Source organism: Pan paniscus, chromosome X (genome assembly GCF_029289425.2).
Source record: "Pan paniscus chromosome X, NHGRI_mPanPan1-v2.0_pri, whole genome shotgun sequence".
NCBI lineage: Eukaryota > Metazoa > Chordata > Mammalia > Primates > Hominidae > Pan > Pan paniscus.
In genome coordinates, this window is record NC_073272.2 from 74,102,173 (window position 1) to 74,125,912 (window position 23,740).

General features: G+C 47.8%; 1 protein-coding gene across 1 annotated transcript in view; it reads left to right on the forward strand.

Annotated features, from left to right (window-relative positions):
• Positions 1–1,649: 1,649 nt before the first annotated feature.
• The window catches only part of SLC16A2 (solute carrier family 16 member 2), a 113,609-nt gene continuing 91,518 nt past the window's right edge, over positions 1,650–23,740 (forward strand). The window contains exon 1 of the mRNA XM_003824391.7: positions 1,650–3,274. Coding sequence (XP_003824439.2) covers positions 2,629–3,274 — 646 coding nt within the window. The 5' untranslated portion in view covers positions 1,650–2,628. The remainder of the gene's footprint in view (positions 3,275–23,740) is intronic.

Consider the following 23,740-nt stretch of genomic DNA (forward strand, 5'->3'; position numbering starts at 1 on the left):
AACCAGTTTAAACAATGAGGGAAGTAGAATTCAAGATAGTAAGAATCTAGATGGGTGCAAGATTCCAGGGTCTATTCCTAGTTCCGGGGTGGGAAATAACTATTTTTAGGGTCTTCTTCAATCAGGTTCCCTGCAAGTGGAAACCAAACTAGTGTTCTCCTGGGGCAACAGGTGGTCATATGTATGGTGAGACCCCTGACTAAAAAGCAGACCTTAAGCCCCGGTGCCCATAGTGTCCATGACTTGTCACTCCTCGTAGCTGAAGCATTATGAATTTTTATTAAAATGTAAACGTTTCCTAGGAGAGGCAGACAGCATACATATTAACTTTCTGGCCTGATTAGCCTTCACTTCCCTCTTTCTGTGAGTAGAGTCTATAGCTCTGTGCTTTGAGCTCAAAGCATGCTCTGATGTAGGGGACCACCTTCCCCCACCCTTGGCCTTTTAAAATCCTACTCAACATTCCAGGCCTTGCAGGAACGGTGGCTCATGCCTGTAATCCCAACACTTTGGGAGGCCGAGGCGGGTGGATCATTTGAGGTCAGGAGTTTGAAACCAGCCTGGCCAACATGGTGAAACCCCATCTCTACTAAAAATACAAAACTTAGCGGGTGTGGTGGCGCACGACTGTAATCCCAGCTACTCGGGAGGCTGAGGCAGAAGAATCGCTTGAACCAGGGATCGGAGGTTGCAGTGAGCCAAGATCGCGCCACTGTACTCCAGCCTGGGCTACAGAGCGAGACTGTCTCAAAAAGAAAAAAAAAAATTCCAGGCCCATCTTGAACACCACCTCTTCCAGAAGCCCACTGTGATAGTGCAGTCAGATCCTGCCTTCCCTCCTCTGTCTCCTCCCAGGGAGCCTCAAATCCTAGACTCTTTTGGTGAAACACAGGGAGCATGAAGCTTCTCGTTATATGGAGACCTGCCTTGAATTCTAGCTTGTCCTTGACTTGGCCCATGATCTTAGGCTAATAAATGCCTTGACCTCGTTGAGCCTCAGTTTTCGTGCAAAAAAGCAGGTAATAATAAACCTTAGGGCAATAAGGGACGTGCTCTGTTCGGGCAATGCCTTCCTTGCTGAGTGGCGTGGCCCTGTGATTTTTGAATTTGGCTGATTCCTCTCATATGGCAGCGCAAGCCCCTCAGGACGTCTATATCCTTCCACCCAGCTCCGCCAGCCCTCAGGTGCTTAATGACTGTATTTACAGGCATCTAGCGCAGCCACGCAGCCCCGGAGCTGCATCACCTCTGGCTATGCAGTCTTTCACTTATCAGGAGGGTTAATGAGATGCAGGGTAGAAAGGTCTTGCCACTCGCCCGCCCGCTCGTGGAAGCCGAGTAGCTTGGTAACGACACCACGACTTCACGTTTAGTGCATTAGACGCGTAGACCCTTAGGGGAGGCAGAGCTTCCCGGTATCGCCGAGCGGGCCCTGAGGGCTGAGGCTGGGCACCCCTGCGCACCCCTGCTGAGTGCCCGGCCACCAGAAAGACAGATCCCCCACCTTTCCTTCTCCCTGACCCGGCGCGCTTCCTGGGGAACAAACTCTCCCTTACCCTCAGTGGGGCTGGGGCCTCAGTCTGCGACATACAGTGGGACTCCCATGTCTGCATGCCTGAGGTGGGCGGAAGGGGGCGGTGGGTGCTGGGAAGACATCCGTCCGCTTGCAGCTCCGCTGAGTCTCCAGCACCTGAAAAGCCGCGGCCGAGGCCTGAGGGACCAGCCCAGCCGAGATATCGGGGGCGGGGCAGCCCAAGCCCAAACTGGCGGCTGGACCCGACTCCAACTCGTTCCTCCTAAGTCCGGGACAGAGAGTCGGGAGGAGCTTGAACTGAGCTTCGGCTCCCGACTGGGCCTGGGCCCGGCCCCCACTGGTGCCACCTCCCTCCCTTCCTGGCCCGGCTCCTGGCCCACACTCGGCCCTGGCCCGGCCCAGACCCGGCCCTCTGCGGCTCCTCCGGGCTCCAGGTTGGCGCAAACAAAGCCCTGATTGACTGCCCGGAGGGGCGGGCCTCGCTGCATGGCCGCCTCCTCCCCTCCCAGGCCGCCAGGGATTTGCCGGGAAGAGCGGGGGCAGGGGGAGACTCCCGGGGGTGCGCAGGACCGCGGGGGGCCGAGTCCTCGGGCTCGAGAAGATTGTGTCCACCCGCTGTCCGAGGCCCAGGCTGTCCCCTCAGGTCGTCCTCCTCAAGTCCAAGGAGGGACATGGGAGCTCCTGAGGGCAGGGTGGGGTTCCTCGCGGGCCAGCTGTCGTCCTAGGGTCCCCGGTGCCACCTCAGTTGCGGGCTGCTTGTGAGGAAGGAGGGAATGGGAGCAAAAAACAGGAGGGGTCTTCCCGAGGCTCGGGGTTGATCAATGTCGGTTCTAGAGCCTGCGGGGAAAAGAGGGCAGGAGAACAGGATAGTTTGTGCTTCCTTTTTTCCATTTTAACTTTTCCTCTAACGGGCATCCGGGCAAGAACAGGGTTCAGTAGTTTGGGAAGGGAGCTGGGGGAGGCAGTGGCGGCTGGAGTAGGTAGGCGAGTAAAAGGAGGAGGAAGGGCTGGGGAGAAGAGCGAGGCTGTAGCGGCTGCCTGTTGAGGGAGGAAGAGGTGGGGGGTGTGGAGGAGGGGGAGGAGAGAGAGATGACATGGGGAGAGGAGGAGGGGGGTTGGACGTGGGAGGAGGAGGAGAGGGCTCGAGGGACCGTCTGTCGCGGGACGGGCTGGCCAGCTGGGGCGCGGAGCCTGGAGGAGGAGGCAGCGGCAGCGGCAGCAGCAGCCCTCCGAGCAGCAGCAGCTGCAGCAGCAGAAACAAGTACCAGCCACAAAGCGGCTCCTCTGGCCCAAGCAGCCACAGTCCCCCCGCCGCGATGGCGCTGCAAAGCCAGGCGAGCGAGGAAGCAAAGGGGCCCTGGCAGGAGGCAGACCAGGAACAGCAGGAGCCGGTGGGTAGCCCAGAGCCGGAGCCGGAGCCTGAGCCCGAGCCCGAGCCCGTGCCAGTGCCCCCGCCCGAGCCCCAGCCGGAGCCCCAGCCCCTACCGGACCCCGCACCCCTGCCGGAGCTGGAGTTCGAGTCCGAGCGGGTGCACGAACCCGAGCCCACGCCTACGGTAGAGACCCGCGGCACCGCGCGCGGCTTCCAGCCTCCCGAAGGTGGCTTCGGCTGGGTGGTGGTGTTCGCTGCCACCTGGTGCAACGGCTCCATCTTCGGCATCCATAACTCTGTCGGGATCCTCTACTCCATGCTGCTAGAGGAGGAAAAGGAAAAAAATCGCCAAGTGGAGTTCCAAGCAGGTGAGTGGCCCCGCACGCCCCACTTGGCATTTTGGGCAAGGTTGGCCGCTCCCGCTGCCACCGACCCCATACCTCCCGGTCCGAGGCGCCCCTCCAACGCGCCTCTCCGACTCCTCCCCTTACCCCTTACCCCTTGCCCCTTGCCCCTTTTCCATGGCTCTCCTAGGGTGCGGGTTGCGGGGCTTTGGGCAGCTTGGACTGGGGAGACCAGGTGCAAGGCGTCCCGGGGGTACGAACTGGGACATTCATTGATCCTTGGCAAGCAATGGACTTTTTTTTTGCCCTGGGACAAATCTAAATGCACCTTTCAGGTTTAAGGTACCTTTGCCCCTGTGTGCTGGGGGAAAATATTTGCAGGACTTTTTTTTTTTTTTTTTTTTTTTTTTGGAGGTGGGGAGAAGTCATGAGGAGAGGAGAGAATTGAGAGGCGGGGCGGGCTCTGAGAGAAGCACTGTACCGCTGATCTCCACAGCAGCCCCCCGGTTCCTTTGGGGAAGCGGAGGTGTTTTCTGTTAAAAACACTTTAGGAATCCTGATGACTATGAGCGAAGAGTCAAACACATGGCAGGCGTGCGTGTCTGCAAGAGAGAAAGGGAGGGAGGGAGTTCGAGTCGGGGTGTGAGTGCGTCTCTGGCCGCCGCCGTTACGGCCCAGCTGGGCCCGGCAGTCCTCTGCCGCCCCGCGGGAGTGAATGGATCTCCGTGCCCTATGAGCCGAGCCCCAGAGCGGGCGGGGAGGCGGTCTCCGCAGTCTCCTGCCAGAGAGGCGTGAGGCCGCAGGCAGGCTGGGCCCTGCTGCTCACTCCGCACCGCCCCCAACTTCAGCCCTGCCTTCCCCGGCAACCCGCGCCTCTCTGCTACCGGTGGGGTGCCTCGTTCGGCCTACAGCCTGAGTGCCAGACCCGCCATTCCAGCTTTCGCCTGGAGCTGACTTGATCTCAGACAGAGTTGGGGGGCATAGCCCTCGCTTTCCAGGCCAGTGGACGCAAGACCCCAGGCGTGTGCGCTCTTCTCATTGAGGCCGCCTGTGAGCTGGGAGAAGTCAGAGGAACCATCTCGCTTTCCCAGCAAAGCCGCTGGCGAAATCCCTCAGCAGTTCTGGTGAGGGATTCAGACGAAGACGGGGGATTGGGATGCCCTCTCTGGCAAGGCTTGCTCCCTCTCGTGGCTCCTCAGGACAGCTCGACTCTTGCCACCAGCCCCAAGTTCACAACTCAGAATATGTGGCTTTTCGCAGTGTTGCCCTCGGACTGAGGAGTTCCATCCTCTCGCCAACCTCCAACCCCCACATATTTCTACTGCCATTTGAGGGGACCTGGGAATTATTAAGTGAACATAGAAACCTTGAATTCTGGAGTGTCCACCTGTGGATTCCCTGGGCCCTCTCCAGGACTTGTGGTTTTAGTTTGCAGCTTTGCTGGACTTCCCTGGCAGAAGGGGCTTTGGGGATCTTGGTGCCTCAGACCTTGTGATCCATTGGCACAGCAGCGGTGTGCAGGCCCCGATGAAGATAGTGCGTCAGTGGTTGTCAAAGGAAGTCTCTTGACTACCCAGGCCCACTGTGATGCTGGAATGGAGGGGTCCTGGGACAGTGTAGAGCAACTTCTGCGGGGAAGATGGCTGCCACAGTCACCCCTGGGACCACCTTTTTCCCTGCTTTGATGCAGTTCAGGGGCTCCTGGGAAAGCAGGCAGTGTAGGGACTCATGCTGTTGCCTAGGTTACCTCCAAGGGCACCTGCTGAGCATTGCCCTGTGGTTGAAGGCAGGCTGTTGGCCTTCAGGATCAGTGAGTGGCAAAGTCTGAGTGAAACTTGATGAGAAGCAGTAGAGGCTAGGCTGAAGCTAGGCCCTGGCATTTATATGGTGTGAGGAGGCCTAGAGCTGTGATCTTAGGAGTGTATAATAAAACTTGGAAAAACCACTATTTTACCAGGAAGAGGCTCACTGCTGGGGAACAGACTTCAAAGTAGGTGATCATAGGGGACTCAGGGGGAGGGCTGGCTGGGACTTTCCGGTCAAGACCTCACAGTGCAGCTAGAGGGTGGGGGTGGGGGTGGGGGTGCAGTTGGCTATGCAGAGGTGTGGCTAGTGCATACTCTGACACAGACCAGGTTCACTGAGGGGCTGAGGTCACTGGTTTAAATTATAGTGAGTATAGGTCAGGAAGAAACAGAAAGGAATTTGGTATGTCCCTAGGGTCTCAGAATACTTTGGCTTGGGTCCTTGCTGTGGTGTATCTTGAACTCAGTGACATTATTTTTTATACTAGAGGTTCTTAGGGACACCACAGTTTTTATTTTGGAAAAGTCAGGAACACCCTATCACATGGAGCTCCTAGAAAATCTCATCCTCAGTACTACCTTTGCTGAGCCCTTCAACTTTCCCAAGCAACCATTCAGATCCTGAGATTCTGAATGTCTTTGCCTGCAGACACTTTCTGCTGTTTACTCAAAATTTCCCAGCCGTCTGTGCCACAGCACTGGTGTCTCAAAGGGATAGAAGAAGCTAATAGAAGTTTGTATCATTTTTATCAGCCAGTATTTGTCCAATAGCCATTCTGGGAGAAACAGAATGTACACCCCCACGCTCAAGGAATTTGGTGCATTGTCCATTTTTATTAATAACTGACATGACTTCCATCTCTAAGAGTCTATGAATTTGGTGTTTGGAGGCACCTCGTAACCCAATTTCTCTTTGACTAGGCCTAATATCTTCACAGACCTAAAGCTGTGTTGATTGGCTTAATGGGTGGAAGGTCCTGCAGATGATTGGGATTGTTGTGAGGAAGCCCCACAGAAAGGTAGTTTTTTATACTTTATTTTTAGAGATGGGATCTTGCTCTGTTGCCCAGGTTGGAGTGCAGTGGTGCAGTCATATTTCACGACACCTTCAAACTCCTGGGCACAAGCAATCCTCCCACCTCAGCCTCTCAAGTAGCTAGAACTACAGGCATGCACCACCACACCTGGCTAATTTTTATTTATTTATTTATTTATTTATTTAAAAACAGACTCTTGCTATGTTGCCCAGGCTGGTCTCAAACTCCTGGCCTCCAGCAGTCCTACTGCCTCAGCCTCCCAAGTAGCTGGGAAGAAAGGTAGTTTTGATGTTTGAGAAACAGCTCCACATCAGAGTGCCTCTGGGCATGGGAAAAAGCCACAGAAGTTAGAAGGGATATGGGATTCAGGCCTTACTAGAGCATGCAATGTGCAGTTTTTGTGGACCCTTTGATGTATATAGTTTTGTGGTGTCACCAGCTGTATATCTTATCCCCTCTCTTCACCAGTTTTGGAGGAAAGCCAACTTTCCCTGGGTCCTAGGCTTGGGTGGATTGGCAGGCAAAAGGTCCCTGAGAGGGAGGCAAGTGATCAAAGTCTGGTTTAGTGAAAAAAGGGAAAAGATCAGGAGGGAAATGAGCCTGTATTTCTTGCCAAGATCATGGGAAATTTGTGAGTTCCCCAACCCAGACCAAACAGCAGACAGGGCAGGAGGCAACCAGGCAATTCTGTGGAAAGTAAAGGCCCAAGCATAGCTTCTTGGGGTGGTAGGGAAGCCTTTTGGAGGAAAGAGGGGAAAGAGAAGCAAGACGCCATTGATTGTAGGCCCCAGCTCAATATTGGGACCCTAAGTGAGTTGGACCTGCAATAGGGTTAGGGTTGGGAGTTCAGAGGACAAGGCAGAACAAGCCAGAGTTGCTAACATTGGCTCTATGCTTAAGTCTTTTTAAAAGTACTCCAGAGTAAAACTTGACTGCCGGTCCACCATTGAGCCAAAAAATATGGAAGGCATTTTTGTTTTACTGGGCAGTTTATAAGCATGGTCCTTGTAAGCTCCCAAGGGGGGTCAAGGCTGAGGCTCTCATCACCAGAGAAAGGGACAATGGTCAGGAAGGTTCACTACTAGGCACAAGATAGTTCAGGCTGATGGTCCACTCTGATGGAAACAGAATTTTCTAGGCATGGGGAAGAATGATACACTCTGCCTTTGGGTGAACCAAGAGTCCCAAGGTTGGGTGGGGCCAGGTAGAGTAGGCTGTCTTTCTCCTTCTCACCTTAGGGGTTTTCATTGCTTGGTTCAGTGTCTCACTGGACTGTAACACTAAATTGCTGACTTTGGGAGCAAAGTGTATTTTGAGCAAATCTGCCAATCTCTTGACTTCAGCTGAAGTCTCTTGACTACTGTCCAGCAGAGCTAGATCAGGTTGGCTTAGCGCCTGCTGTGGTGCTTCAAGCCACACAGCCCTTGGCCAGGCATCTCTCACGTCATTCCCCTGCCCCCTTTCCAACCAAACGGGATCTTGAACTATGACCATGACTGATACTGAAAGGGATGAGAATAAGAGATTGGGTCATTTGGAGGCCAACCAGGAGGATGCTTGTTTGAGTTGGGGTAGCTGGTTGAGGCTGGATGCCTGGATCACTGTACAGTGGCCTCAAATGCTCATTCTAAGTCTAAAAAAGCAAGACCCAGGGCCAAATCTGGACTCCCCAAAGCTGGCAGTCTCAGTGATACCAGCTAGGCAGTAACTGTGACTTAGACAACTTGTGCCCCTAACTTATTCTGTGACTTTGGACAGGCACTTCACCTCTCTGTATGTCAGTTTATCTATCTATAAAATGAGAGGGTTTGACTAAATAAACTTTCTAGCCCTACCATTCTATCCTTCTAAAATTATGTGATATCTTATTCTTTACTATTCATATGTCATACATTTTGACTCATTTAAGTAAATAAAAGTTCGTTAAGCTGCCTGAATGACAGTGAGGATGGATTGGGAGAAGATTGGGAAAGCAAGGAAAAGCCCTATATACATCATTTCCCCACGTCATTTGTATTTAAAGACTATGGGGCTGCCCATGGGTATAGATGTGTTTAAAAATTACCCACTCTTTTTTACCTAGTATGTAAGGGCAACCCTGCATGTGGAGCTGCTTCTTCCAGAGTGTCCTGATTGGTATAGAGCTGGGTCTCCAAGAGAACTCCCTGGATTTGGCAGGCAAGCAGGGTGGGTCTGTATGCTGCTGTTTTCCAGCGTTTGAACCTGTTCCTCAAAAGTATTAAATTATAAACATTTCCTCAAGCCTCAGTTTGGACCCCTCTTCTGAAACTGAATTTCTCACAGCACAGTCTTATTTCTCAGAAATGCATAGTCAGTGTGACCTTGGTTTGCTGTTACTTCCAGCTAGCAGAGGAAACGGATTCCTAAATGAGGTTCCCTTCAGAGGTCTTCAAACAGGGCGTTTTGATAGCTGGCTCAGGGCCACTGCCTGGATCCTGCTGTGGTGGGGTTGGGGAGGGTTGCTACTGTGATCCTGGAGAAGGCCCATTAGATGCCCACAATCCCTGGTCAACTGCAGCGTCAGGGCTTAGCTGAGAGTGTGCCTACGGAAGTAGCAGGCACAGAGCTCTCTTTCCTTTTCCTTGGAAGTCATTGGCAGTATTGCCTCCAGCCCATGAAGAGTAAACAAGCAGCTGGACTGTCAACATTTGTAGAAGTATATAAAGGATGCCATATCAACCTTTTGAGCAGACCAGTTTCCCAGGAAGATGCACTGCTTTTCCCACCAGCCTCATTTTATGGTTTTGTTGCATTGTGAAAAGATAAAAACTACTCTTTTCAGATTGTGTGAATGACGGAGTGGGATTTCCTGTCTTGAAAGGTGTTGTCTCACTTGAGATTGAATGAATGAACCCTAGAGAAAAGGCTTTGTTCTACACGTATACACATGTGCGCACGCGCACACACACACACACCCATACCCTACACCCTGAGCCATAGATTATGAATATTCCATCTGAAATAAGTCATTTCCCATCTGTTCATGGAATTAGGTGTACCAGAGGCTTCTGTAAAGATTATGCTGTACTAGTGCAAAGGAACCAGACTAAGAAGCTTGCTAGGCGAGAGTGATGAAAAGAGTATGGCCAGCCTGGGTTGTACCTCTTGAACTGGACCCATTTGCAACTCCCCAGCAGTGGGGCTGGGAAACTTTATTGCAAGTCTCTTTCTCCCTTCATCCTCCTGTATCTCTCCCAGTATTCAAATATTACTGGGAAGCGGGTTTAGGCAACCCCAGCTCTCTCTGGCTTTAGGGGTGACAGAAGACTACACCTAGAGAGATTTCATCACCTGCCTGAAGCTGGGTGCTATGGTAGATAATGTGAAATCGCTTGAAACCTCCTTGTGGATGGGGAATGTGGCCTGTTTGGGTGGCTTGATTGGAAGTGCAGCCTCTTCACCCTAGGAGTCTCACCCTCTTTTATCCTCAACTTCGCTCCAGTTTCCAGCATTGGTGGGAGAAGGGATGAAATTGGCTGTCCCAATCACATATTTTCTCAGCTTCTCCTACTTTCACAGTGCATTTTTTATCCCGTTTGCTATATGTGCCATATCCTTTTTTCCCAGTATTGTTCCCTCTTTTCTTTTTCTTCCTACTGCTCAGTTAGAGGAACAATTGGGGTTTGGGATGTTGTATAGGCCCAACTCCTGCCAGAGTCACAAGCCCACTCCTACATATCCTACAGAGGCCTCCCTTCCCCCTTTCCCCTTCCTTTCCTCTCTTACTTTCCACTTTCTGGGTGAAGGGTGACTTTCGATGGAGCACTCAAGAGTGTGGAAGCCATCACCTCTGGATTTTCGCATAAAGATAGCTGCTATGACACCCTTTTTGTCACTTCTACACCTCTTTCCACAGCCCTAGTAACCCAGCTCAGAAGATAGTATTGTAGAAAGTCTTACTCAATAATATTCAACAAATGTCGTCATTACTTGTATTCCTTTCTTTTCAAATCCTGACTATCATTGTCCCCCATCTCCTGGGCCAGCTGAACTTCCAGAGATTTCATACTGGTTTTTGGTAGCTTCCGTGTTTCTGGTTCATTCTATTTTGAGCCCCTGACATCTATTTTCTTGCCAAAACTGCTGCACAATTGGTTGTAGAGGGGTCAGAGAAGGGAGAAGACAGACACTCAAGTCCTAACTAGAGTCAAAAGTGCCTTTACAGGAAGATTGCTCCAGCCCAGGAGGTTGAGGCTACAGTGAGCCATGATCACCACTGCACCTGTCTCAAAAACAAAAAGAAAGAAAAAGAAAAAAATAGGCCAGGCCCAGTGGCTCAAGCCTGTAATCCCAGCATTTTGGGAGGCTGAGGCAGGAGGATCACTTGAGCACAGGAGTTTGAGGCCAGCCTGGGCAACGTAGGGATACCCCGTCTCTACAAAAAAAATTTTTAAAAACTAGGCTGGCATAGTGGCACATGCCTGTGGTCACAGGTACTTGGAAGGCTGAGATACTAGGATCTCTTGAGCCAAGGCGGTTGACGTTGCAATGAGCCATGATCACACCACTGCACTCCAGCCTGGGTGACAAGTGAGACCCTGTCTCAAAAAAAAAAAAAAAAAAGTGCCTTCAGGGAGGGTGGAGGTGGGGGAGTGAAGCTCCCAGTTTAGTTGCTCTTCTGCTTTTACATGGCTGAAGGGGAAAAGAAAGGGAAATGTTGGCAAACAAGCAATGCCCATACCATCTTTTTCCTCAACTTAACCCATGGATCTCCTCACCTACCCGCTTATCCAGACTGGAAGGATTATGCATGCACTCATGTGTCCAGACCTATGTGTATGTGTGTACAGCAGGGTGTGTGATGTCTGTCCAAGCCGGTTAGCACAGTTACTTAGAACATGGTGCCTATGAGACTGAGGTCACAGGTTCAGTCACTTGTTCAGGTCACTGGGCTTCTCACAAAGAAAAGAGCTCTTCCTTTGTTCATGGCCCATGTCCCTTGTGTGGAGGTGTCACTAATGCTAGGGGAGACCAGGTAGAAGAATAGAGATGACTTCTTATAAGCCTTCCCTGCTACTGGGAAAAAAATGTGAAGCACACAGCCTAATGATGGCTGCTCTGCTGCATTCCACGGTGGAGTTTCGTTGACATTTACCTCCTTACATCTGCCTAATATGCACCCTAATAAGTATAATAATAGTGGTGGTAGTAATAGTAATAATAATTGCCAACATTTATTTTACATTTAGCAATTAAGTCTGTGCGAGACATTATACTAAGCACTTTACATGTACCAACTTATTTTAATTCTCAACAACCGTATGAGGTAGGTACCATTATTTCCTCTATTTCACAGATAAAGAGAAGCACACAAATTAAGTAACTTGCTCAAACTCATAGCAGATAATGGCTGAGCCAGGATTTGGACCCAGAAAGTCTGAGTTTAGAACTCCTGCTTTTAGACCTCACCTAAGACATAGTGAAGGTGTAGGGGGCAACTACCAAGGGAGTTGCAGTTTTTCATTCCTGTACCTTCCGGCATCCTTATGACTCAAGGATAAAAAGAGATGACCAAGAAGTGGTTAATAAATCAAAAGATTGATAGTCTCATGATACATGGCATACTCTTCTAACTACCCATTTTACTCTACCCAGATCTATATGCAAAGCGTCATAATTCTTGAGTCCAAAAGGTCCATAGAAACTTTCTCTTCAAAATGCAAATCAAAACCGCAATGAGATACCATCTCACACCAGTCAGTATGGCTGTTATTAAAAAATCAAAAAATAACAGGTACTGGTAAGGCTGTATAGAAAAAGGAACACTTATACACTGTTGGTGGAAATGTGAATTAGTTCAGCTGGAAACAGTTTGGAGTTTGTTGTCGTTGTTTTGAGACAGCATCTCACTGTCACCCAGGCTGGAGTGCAGTGGCATGATCTTCGCTCATTGCAGCCTTGACCTCCCAGACTCAAGGGATCTTCCCACCTCGGTCTCCCAAGTTGCTGGGACTACAGGTGCACATGACCACACCCAGCTAATTTTTGTATTTTTTGTAGAGATGGGGTTTCTTCATGTTGCCCAGGCTGATCTCGAACTCTTGGACTCAAGCCATTGGCCCTCCTTGGCCTCCCAAAGTGCTGGGATTACAGGCGTGTGCCACTGCACCCAGTCTCAGTTTGGAGATTTCTCAAAGAATTTAAAACAGAACTACCGTTTGACCCAGCAATCCCATTACTGGGTACATAGCCAAAGGAAAACAAATCATTCTACCAAAAATGACACATGCTTGTATGTGTTCATTGCAGCACTATTTATAGTAGCAAAGACATGGAATCAACTTAGGTGCTCATTGATGGTGGATCAGATAAACCAAATGTGGTAGATATACACCATGAAATATTATGCAGTCATAAAAAGAATGAAATTATGTCCTTTACAGCAACGTGGATACAACATGGATGCAGCCAGAGACCATTATCCTAAGCGAATTAACAAACAGAAAACCAAATACCACATGTTCTCACTTTTAAGTGAGAGCTAAACATTGACATACATGGACATAAAGATGGGAAAAATAGACACTGGAGACTACCAGATGGGGAAGGGTGGGAAGGGGATGACAGTTTACAAACTACCCATCAGGTACCATACTCACTAGCTGGGTGACAGGATCATCGTACACCAAACCTCAGCAACATGCAATTTACCCATGTAACAAACCTGTACATGTACACCGGAACCTAAAATAAAAGTTGAAAAATAAACTGTCTCTTCTTAGTTGTTTAGCCCTGAACAAGTCACATAACTTTCTGGGCTTCAGTATTCTTATCTACAAAATAAGACATACAGTATCTACTTTAATAAGAAAATGAAGGGTCAAATGAAAGTGTGAGTATGTGAAAGATCTTTGTAAATTATGAAGTGGTTGTTATTATTATTATCCTTTTCCAGCCTCTAAAAACAGAGTCCCTATCCATTTCTCTAAATGTTCCTCTAAGTATTTCCTCCCCGTCTCCCACCTTCCCACTCCATCTTTTCCATCTCCCCACTGTGTTCTTCTGCAATTTGACCCCTGTGTCCTGTAGCTAAATACTAGCTGTGTTTTCTTTGTTCCTCAGTTCTCTGAGAGCCCAGGGAGAGGAGGGGCCAGATCCTAGGTCATATACATTCAAGGAAGCAAGGCATGTTGAAATATTTACAGCACTTGGCAGGAGCTCACAAACCTCCCTACAAGTCAAGGACTGAGTTTTTTTAGTAGGAGTTGCTACGGGTTGGGGGCAGATGGTGGGGTGGAGTTAGGGTGTCACTTCCTCCCGAGGGTCTCTCACAGAGCCTCTGTTCTCCTGCAGGTAACGAAGAATAAGGAAAGGGATATTTAGGGTCAGAAGGTCTGGGCTAGGGGACATCAAGCATAGAAGGAGCTTTGCTCCTTTGTATTCAGCTTTGGAGTGGGCCAGTTTCCTTGTGTTCTGAACAGGATAGCTCCAGAAAACAGAGGCCACAGGATTGTGGCCTTCACAAAGAAGGATTGCAAAAGCGGTTTTGATTAAGCATTTCAATGGCCACTAAGGGAGTTTTCATTAAGACCAGCTAGTAGGCAAATCAGAACAAAAATGTTTTGCTTTTTTGTTGCAAACAACAAAACAAAATTCCTAAACCCTTCTTTAAGACTAAGATTTCAAATATACTAGGGCTCACCATATTGATTTTCAGTAATTTAAATGCCTTCTGATCTGGAAGGCATTTTGGAAATCACAGTCTTACTCCCTCTGGTTCCCATCTTAAGGTGAAAAACTGAGACCTGGAAAGATGTGACTTTAATCAGCATTGTGAGTAGATGCTTATAGTAGAGCTTGGTTTGTCAGAGGACTGGGGAATAAGGGGTAGGCTGCTGTCACATTAGGTGTTCCCCAGCTCAATCACTGGCATTCTTCTCCCCTTTCTCTCTCCCTGAACTTTTCAAAGTCAATCCCCAGGCACTACTTTGTGAAAAGAGATGGAGACAAAATTCAAAAGGTATGATGGTGAAAAGTCTCTTTCCCAGTCCTATCTCCCAGCCACCCTGTTTCCCTCCCTAAAGGCCACCAGTGTTATCTGGTGTGTCCCTTCAGAGATACTCTGTATATGTACAAGCAATTGTGTGTGTGCACATGTGTGTGTGTATACCCTACCCTTAACACTTTCAACTTTTACTGTAGATTAAAGAGCACACAGGCCAGGCATGGTGGCTCACACCTGTAATCCCAGCACTTTGAGAGGCCGAAGTGGGTGGATCACTTGAGGTCAGGAGTTCAAGACCAGCCTGGCCAAAATGGTGAAATCCCGTCTCTACCAAAAATATAAAAATTAGCTGGGCGCAGTGGTGTGCACCTGTAATCCCAGCTACTTGGGAGGCTGAGGCAGGAGAATTGCTTGAACCCAGGAAGCGGAGGCTGCAGTGAGCCAAGATTGTGCCACTGCACTCCAGCCTTGGCAACACAGTGAGACTCTGTCTCAAAAAAAAAAAAAAGTACCCGTGCAGATTTCTTACGTGGGTAAATTATGTGGCGCTGAGGCTTGGGGTCTTAATGATCCTATCACCCAAGCCATAAGCATAGTACCCAACAAGTGGTCCTTCAGCCCATGCACCCCTCCCTCCCCTGTCTAGTGATCCCCAATGTCGATTGTTCCCATCTTTATGATCATGTGTATTCAATGTTTAGCTCCCACTTATAGGAACATGTGGTATGCCCTACTTGTAAAGTACAAATTGTAGGCTACCATCCACCTTATCCTCCACTTTGCTTTTCATACTTCGAACTATATCTTGGTACATTAAGTTCATAAAGTCTTCATTTTTTTTAAATGATTGCACCATATTCCATTTTATGGCCGTATCACAATCTATTTAATCAACACCTTACATTCAGACTGCTACTAACCTTTGACTATGGGGCTTTAGTGTCAAACAGTGCTAGATTCAGATTACTTTCCACATGACTTGCCTTGACAAAGTTTTAAAACTTCTTGGAGTCTGAGTTTTCTCATACATAAAATAAGTATAATAATACCATCTGTCATTGCTGGTGTGGAGATTAAATGAGATGAGGCATGTAAAACATCTAGCATACAGCCTGGCACGTACTAAGTGTTCACTAAGTGTTTGTGCTCTCCCTGCTCACCAGCCCTCCCTATACCTTCCACCTCCAATTCAATTAATATTGGTTGAATTCAAGTCAATAAGTCTTTGACCTATGTTAGACTGGACCTTGGATGCACCAGAGAAGGAAAAGGGTCCCTCAAGAAGTGTATGATTCCCTTGAGAAGACGTAACACACCAAACAACTACAGTTGTGCTAAGTAGTTAAAAAAAAAAGTGTGTATATTACATTGAATGCAATTTTCATGTGGTGATGTAGAAAAAGAGAAATGATTGTGAGGGCAGGAGGAATCAAGGCCCTGATAGAATTGGAATTTGAAATAGGGTTTAGCTAAGTGGAGAATTGGGCAGTGGCAGAGTGGGGGCAGAGAAATGGACAGTTGGGCTGTTGCTTGGATTCTGGGTCTTTGCCCTCTGGCAGCCTAGTGAGTCACTGTTCCCCATTAGGCCTTACCCAGCAGGTGGGGTGGAGGGGCAGGAGGAGAGGAAAATACTGAGGACATTTGGGGAGAAGGACACGGGGAGGGGGAATGTTTGGGCACTGGGCCACAGAATGAGGTGCCTACAGATGGTTTGTGGCACAGCCTACTCAGCCCCCACCACCTGCTCTTCCATGTCAGCCACCCAAGTGCATTTCTAAGAGGTCCAAGGAAAAGAAGAGCATAAGTAGCAGCAGCTCTCAACCCCTCACTCTGTGTCCCAAACAGGTCCTCAGATCCCATAAGCCCTAGGAGAGGGAAGAATATTGAATGATAATAATTCCCTGTGTGTGTGGGCATTGTAGTTTACATCTTAGTTTTTTTTTTTTTTTTTGAGATGGAGTCTTGCTCTGTCGCCCAGGCTGGAGTGCAGTGGCGCGATCTCGGCTTCTCGGCTCACTGCAACCTCCGCCTCCCAGGTTCAAGCGATTCTCCTGCCCCAGCCTCCCAAGTAGCTGGGATTACAGGCACATGCCACCATGCCCAGCTAATTTTTGTATTTTTTTTTTTAGTAGAGACGGGGTTTCACCATGTTGGTCAGGCTGGTCTTGAACTCCTGACCTTGTGATCCGCCTGCCTCGGCCTCCCAAAGTACTGAGATTACAGGTGTGAGCCACTGCGCCCAGCCCTACATCTTAGTTTACATTGACACTTGCAACAGAGGCAGTTATGAAATAAAATACCCAATTGAATTTCATCATGTGCCAATATTTTTGGTCACATCAAGTGCTATGTTGGGAGTTTCTGGAAAATGAAAAGTCAACGTGGTTTGTGTTACTTAGGGAAAAGGTCACTGCAGTGAAGGACTGTATAGAGATTCATATTCCCACTTTACAGTTGCAGAAAATGGACAGCATTTTCATTGAGGGCAAGTGAGTGCTCTGAGGTAATACATTTAATATTTAGCAGATTAAGCCCAGGAGTTTGAGGCTGCAGTGAGTTTTAATGATGCCACTGCAACCTAGCCTGGACAAAAGAGCAAGATCCCATCTCTTATATATATGTATATGCATATATATATATATTTTTTTATTTTTTATTTTTTAGTGGATCTGGGACTACAACTGAGGCCTCCCAATTCCATGTTCTATGGGGGAAGAAATGTAGAAGCTACCTGAAAGGTGGAATAAAAATTTTCCTAAACTTAGTAGCAGCTTAAAGTTTAAGTGTATGGGTAAGAAGCAGTATAGTATGATGAAACAAAGAACTGAGAGTCTAAAAGTTCAGGGGCTCATGAAAGGAAGGATCTGGACATAAATAATGCCTGCTGGCTGGGATCAAGAAAGAGCACTGGACTAAGAGTCAGGAGACCTGGGTTCTGGTTCTGGCTCTGTTACTGGCTGTCTTTCTGACCCTGCCAAGTCCCTTCCCCTTTCTCAACTTCAAATTTCTCCACTTATGCATTGAGAAAGTTGAACTTCCCAGAGACTTAGTGACACTTAGAACCAATGGTATCTGTAAACCAAGGAGGCTTTGGGAACTTCCTGACAAGGGGCTGAGGGTGATGGAGAGTGGTGAGGTTGTGAGTGGAAGAGAACTTCTCTGATGAAAATGGAAAACAGATCCTCTCAAATTTGAGCAAAGGTGAGTTTTGGAAAGGGTATCTATCTCATAGTCTCTATCCTATATCCTTGGAGAATTCTATCCAAGAGAGGGGAAAAAGAAAGAGTGTGTGCGTGTGTGTGTGTGCACATGCGTGCAAGTGAGCAAGAATTTCAATGCGAAGCTAATGTTTGGTGGGACAGATTGTAATATGCTGAGTCAATATCTCTGGAAATCTCTTTAATAATCTCCACTTTAAGATCACTTTTCTAAGACGTTGGTTTTACTTTTAAAAAAGGGTTTGTGTCTTATGGGTAAGATACTATTGAAAGTCCCCCTTTCATGGAGCCCACTTGAGTGAGCCACACTGTCTGGATTAATCCTGGCTCCACCATTCACTAGCTGTTTATTGTGGTAAGGCACTTAAACTCTCTGTGCCTCTATTTCCTCATTTGTAACAGGAAGATAGCAAGAGTACTTACCACGTAGGGTTGTTAAATGAGTTGATATCTATGTCTATATATGTATCTCTAGCTAGCTAGCTTAGAACAGTGCCTGGCATATGCAAAGTACTATGTAAATGTTTCCTATTCTTATTATCTACTGAGTAGACTACAGCTCATGCATCTATACAGCTGGGTTTCGGAGAGCAAATATGACCCCCAAGTGAGCCCAAAGGAGCTCAGTATTACCCAGTCAGAAATTTAGGGAGTTAGGGGTTTCTTATCAAGGTACCTTCTAGGCTGTTCTGATGTTGGCCACACCTAGGACCAGATTAAGACCTTTAGAGGTTCTAAATACTGGTTTACTGATGGCCAAATTCTGAAATAATTAAATCTATGTTTTTCTCATTTGATGGTGGTCCTGCTTCACTGGTGCCCTAAGCTCATGCTCATCCATCTATTGGATAATCCTGTACTGGCCACGCCAGCCTGTATGCTCCTCCCTATGCTCTGGAGGGAACCAATGACTAAGAGGGGTCTACACATTCACAAAGAACAGTTTTGAACCCAAGCTGCTCCATCCACAGCGGGGTGCCCCGTGTCCCAGCTTCTGAGAGCTTAACCTGCCAAGCCTCATGACCTCCTTGCCGGTTGGGACCTCCCATCCTGTTACTTGGAAGGATGGTTTATCTTCTGGGGCCAGGGGAAGAGAAGGACAAATGCCTGGAAGTCCAAATAAGGCCCCCTGCAGGAAGCTCTAAACATTAGCAAGTTAAAGTTCTAGTGACAAGTTCAGATGACTGAGCATGGTCATGATACGGAAGAGGAATGTGTGAGGCTCTTTTGCCTCCACATGACGAGGAGATCAAGCTCCTTCCCTGAACCCTAACTTGTTCAAGGACTTCAGTTCAGTGTTCCCGGAAAACTTGGAGTCACTATCAGTATCTTCATTACCCTACACATCTTGGCCAGGTTCTAACCATCCAAATGGTGAACAGCACAGTTTTATGTTCCAAGAGCCAGTGTTTTTTGCCTTACCCTAGATATTTTGCCTATGGAAAAACTAGCCAAAAGCAAGGTTTCCTTAGATCTCCTGGCCAAACAGCTGCAGGGACCTGGTGGCCTGGATAACGGAGGTCAGCAGGACTCCAGACAGGTTTATTTGCTGCCTTCCTCACAGAATATCTCAAACATGGAAAGCTCAGGTGAAACCGGTCAGACCAGATGTTAAGAAACTGCAGCTTTTAGGAAGAGAAGACAGATAGATCCACAGGCAGCAAGAAGAGAGAATAGGGAGGTAAAAAACCTATTGTTCCAGCTCCTAATCACAGGACCCCCACCCTCATCACACACCTATGGGCTCCAGCGTATCACTTGCTCAAGAAGGCAATGGCTCATCTGTGTCCCATGAGTGGATCTGCTTATTATCTCCACGTAAGACCACCCAACCTAAAGGCTACTTTCCAGTCCATAGCTCAACAGAGACTAACATTTGCCTTGAGGCTCTCTTTTTAAAAATGGAATCTGTTTTTAGCACTAAAGGAAAAGATAGGCTTGGAGTGGGAAGTCACAAAGAAGACCCCAAAGTTCAACTCTCCTTTGCCTCACTTTTCCACATGCTTTGTGGTATAGGGTAAGGCACAGGATCTTATAACAGACAGACCAGTGTTAGAGTCCTGGATTTGCCATTTACCTGATCTGCAATCTTGACCAAGTCTGAGCTTCACTCCCTATCTGTAAAAAAGGGGCAGTGGGAGCATCATAATCCCTACCTCACAGTCTTACGATAAGGTTCAAATGAAAAGATGGATGTGAAAGCCCTTTGAAAACAGCTTTGAATTATCATCATGATTACCACATACATAAGTTTATCTATAGACTTGCACATGTGCTTATGCACTTATAGCCAGATTGATATACCACCCATGATGCACACAGGTATAAGCAACCACTTATATGTACAAAACTACACATACATCTGATCTTAAGCCTGAACTCATGACATAGACAATTAAAAGTGCATACACATACACATTTATCCACATGGATATACTTTCTCCTTCTCTCACACACGTACACCCACACAAGCAAATGTATATGTATCTCTGTAAGTGTGTGCATGCATATGTGTGTACATCTACAGCCTCATAGCTGTACAGGTGAGCATACCATACCTTTCAGTTTCTGCCTAGATAATCCAGTTTTCCGGGGGTCTGACAAAGGCCCTGTTTGTAAATTCCTCCACTTGATACTGATAATGTCCCTTTTGCCCTTGCTGAGGCTTCTTCTCTGTCTCCACCTTGTTTGCAGAGTAGCACAGCTGCTGCAAAAATTCAAGCTGCAGTATGTGACATACACATGTCTGGAGAACATGGATCCTTGTCCAGTTGCTCTTTGAATAGCACTACGACTCTAGCCTGCACAGCATATTTATAGCCATGTTTGCAAAGAGCTGACAGCATTTTCAGACTTTTTTCAAAACGTAGTTAATCCAGCCACAAAAATAGTCACTGGCCCATATGCCCCAAAGCTAAAAGAAATTGGGCAGCGTGCCTAATGAAAATTAGTCACAGAGCCTAAATGAAGTTGAAGTTGAATCAAACTCTCTCTCTCCCTCTCATTCTCTCTCTCTCTCTGGCTTGCTCACTCTTTCTTTCTTTCTTTCTTTCTTTCTTTCTTTCTTTCTTTCTTTCTTTCTTTCTTTTTCTTTCTTTCTTCTTTCTTCCTTCCTTCCTTTCTCTCTCTCTCTCTCTCTTTCTTTCTTTCTTCTCTCTTTCTCTCTCCCTTCCTTCCTCCCTCCCTTCCTTCCTTCCTTCCTTTCTTCCTTTCTTTCTTTTTTTTTTGAGACAGGGCCTCACTCTGTTGCCCAGGCTGGAGTGCAGAGGTGTGATCATGGTTCACTGCAGCCTTGATCACCTGGCCTCAGGTGATTCTTCCACCTCAGCCTCCTTGTGTAGCTGGGACTACAGACATGCACCACCAGGCCCGGCTAATTTTTTTTTTTTTTTTTGTAGAGATGAGGTCTCACTGGTCTCAAACTCTTAGGCTCAAGTGATCCTCCTGCCTCAACCTCCCAAAGTGTTGGGATTACAGGTGTCACCCACCACACCCAGCCTCACTCTTGTGCTTTCTCTCTCTCTCTTTTCCCTTCCTGCCCTCTCTTTGCCACTGCTTTTTATTCTAAGGATCTCTAAGCCTAGGGTATGTGTGGTGGGGGAGTGGGGGGTGGTACCATGAAGTATATTTGCTTCAAAGAGGTCCTGGGGTCATTAGAGCCTAAGGTTTTGGAGAGACAGGGAGGAGGAAGAGGGAAAGAAGAGGGAAAAGTGAGGATATTGAGGTTTATAAGCAAGAGGAACATAGTTGGGGAATTAAATGAGGTGAGACAAAAAGGAGAAAAGTTACGCCCACTTTGAGGTCAACTAGAATTTTGGTGGCTGGGTAACTTCTCAAATCAAATGGCAGAGTCCTTCAGCCTCCCCTCAATCACTAGAATGTAGGCTAGAAAATTGTTTTGCTTATTTGCAAGGTTGGAACAAAAAAGAATTCCTAGTGATAGAGTTGAAGAGTTAAGCATGGTTAGAGGAGAGCAAGATGGTTTCTCAGGAAGAGAGAGGCCTGGGCTTTATGTAATGGGCTCATCTTAGGTGGCCCAGCCATGACCAGGGTGAAGAGGGTTTTAGAGAGGGAGTAGGGTTATCATATCATTTATTGTCCAAATTGGGACACTTTTGAGGGTGAAAGAGAACTCTATTAACATTTTTGTTGGAACCACAGGCATAAACTAGAATTGTCCCAGGAAAACCAAGATGTGTGTTCCTTGTAAGTTTAGAACAAATCGCTCCAGCTTGCCGGGAAAGGGCAAACTATAAGGGCTCCTCACAAGATGTCTTTAAAAAAGGTGTGTATGTGTTCTGTTTTGTTTGTGTGTGTGTATGTGTGTGTGTGTTGGTTTGGGCAGTAGAGAGTAGGGCAGGGAGATTATTCAGCCTTTTCAGCCTTGGGACTGGAGATTGTTTACTCTGAATATAAATTCCTTTTTTTTTTTTTTTTGCTGCTGTACATAAATATGTAATGGAGCTCTTAGCCAAGCGTGTTTATTTCCTGGTCAACTTCAGAAGAGAAGAGAGAGAGAGAGTCAATTGTGGTGTGTGGTTTTGTGTATTGTGTGTATGTGTTTGTGTCAAAGCTGTGAAAGTATGTATGTGTGTGAGTGGGATTGTAAGTATATCCAACTGTGTGTAACTATGGGCATGCATGTAGGTGTGGATGTGTGTGGACGTGAACATGGATGTGGTAAGAATAAATGAGGGTGTGTGTGTGTGGGTTTGTGTGTGTGTGTGTGCACGCGCATGCATGAGCATGGATAGGGTAGAGTCAGGTCTGACCTCTGGTTCACTGAGTTGTGAACTCCTTAACTTTCAAAGAGCAATCACATAGACGACCACTTTATTTTACACGTGAGGAAAAAGGCATGTGTAACGAGACCTACACACTTTGTTTTTTTTGAGAGGGAGTCTGTCTCTGTCGCCCAGGCTGGAGTGCAGTGGCGCCATCTCGGCTCACTGCAAGCTCCGCCTCCTGGATTTTTTTTTTTTTTTAGACGGAGTCTGTCTCTGTCGCCCAGGCTAGAGTGTAGTGGCACGATCTCGGCTCACGGCAAGCTCCGGCTCACGGCAAGCTCCGCCTCCCCGGTTCACGCCATTCTCCTGCCTCAGCCTCCCGAATAGCTGGGATTACAGGCGTCCACCACCATGCTCGGCTAATTTTTGTATTTTTAGTAGAGACGGGGTTTCACCATGTTGGCCAGGCTGGTCTCGAACTCCTGACCTCAAGGTAATCCACCTGCCTTGGCCTCCCAAAGTGCTGGGAATACAGGCATGAGCCACCGCACCAGGCAGAGACCTACACACTTTTACAATTTGCTTGGCAGTGATTGAGAGTATACTAGCAGCAGTCACAATAATCCTGATTGGGAACCAGCTGCTAATCCATGCATTGGAATAAAAGCCCAGTATTTATTTAAGATTTCTGCAAACAATGGGTGCTTGTCAAGGTGGGGTGAGGGAGCTGCCTAAGAGTAAGCTTGAGGTGTCTGTAGGCCTAGACTTGAGCAGAAGGAGATTTGACAAATGGCTGATCCACCAGACCTGTCTCCCTGAAGGACCATGTCCAACAGTGGAAACTTTCCAGGGCTTTGAATATGTTCAACTTCCCACCTCTCCAACACCACCACCTAGAGATGTGGTTTGCCTTGGAGACAAACCTTGATCTCTATTAGAGATCCACTAGAGGCCTTCACAGGATGTAGGCCAGACATAAGCTGAAAGTGTCCCCAGACTGGGCAATAAGAGACAGGAAAGCCTCCCCCTCACCCCCAGTCTCTGACCTTCCTGTACCTGCCCTTATCACTTCAGGTTCTGGGGCAGGGGAAATGGCTAGAGATGCCCCAGGAGTGTCAGGACTGGCTGTTGAAATGGGAATTTGCAGCCGGGTGCCATGGCTTATGCCTGTAATCTCAGCACTTTGGGAGGCCGAGGCGGGTGGATCACCTGAGGTTGGGAGTTGAAGACCAGCCTGACCAACATGGAGAAATCCCGTCTCTACTAGAAACACAAAATTAGCCAGACGTGGTGGCGCATTCCTGTAATCCCAGCTACTCGGGAGGCTGAGGCAGGAGAATCGCTTGAACCCAGGAGGCAGAGGTTGCCGTGAGCCGAGATCACGCCATTGCACTCCAGCCTGAGCAACAAGAGCGAAACTCCGTCTCAAAAAAAAAAAAAAAAAAAGAAAAGAAATGGGAATTTGTGCCCCCAGGAGAAGGGTGGGTGGCAGCCATTAGCCTCATTAGCGTTGGCCGAGGAATTGGTCATGCAAGTTAGGGTAGCCCATTGCTAATGAAGCTAAAATCCAAAACCACTGTTCATTTCTCATCTGAACAAATTCATCTTGCTTGAACCTCTGTTTGGGCTGTACCCATTTGTCTGACCAGTCACACAAAAGATGAGACAAAAGAGTGTGGGATGCTGCAGCATAGCTCAGAGAAAACAGTCCAGGTCTCATGTCCTAGTGATAAACCA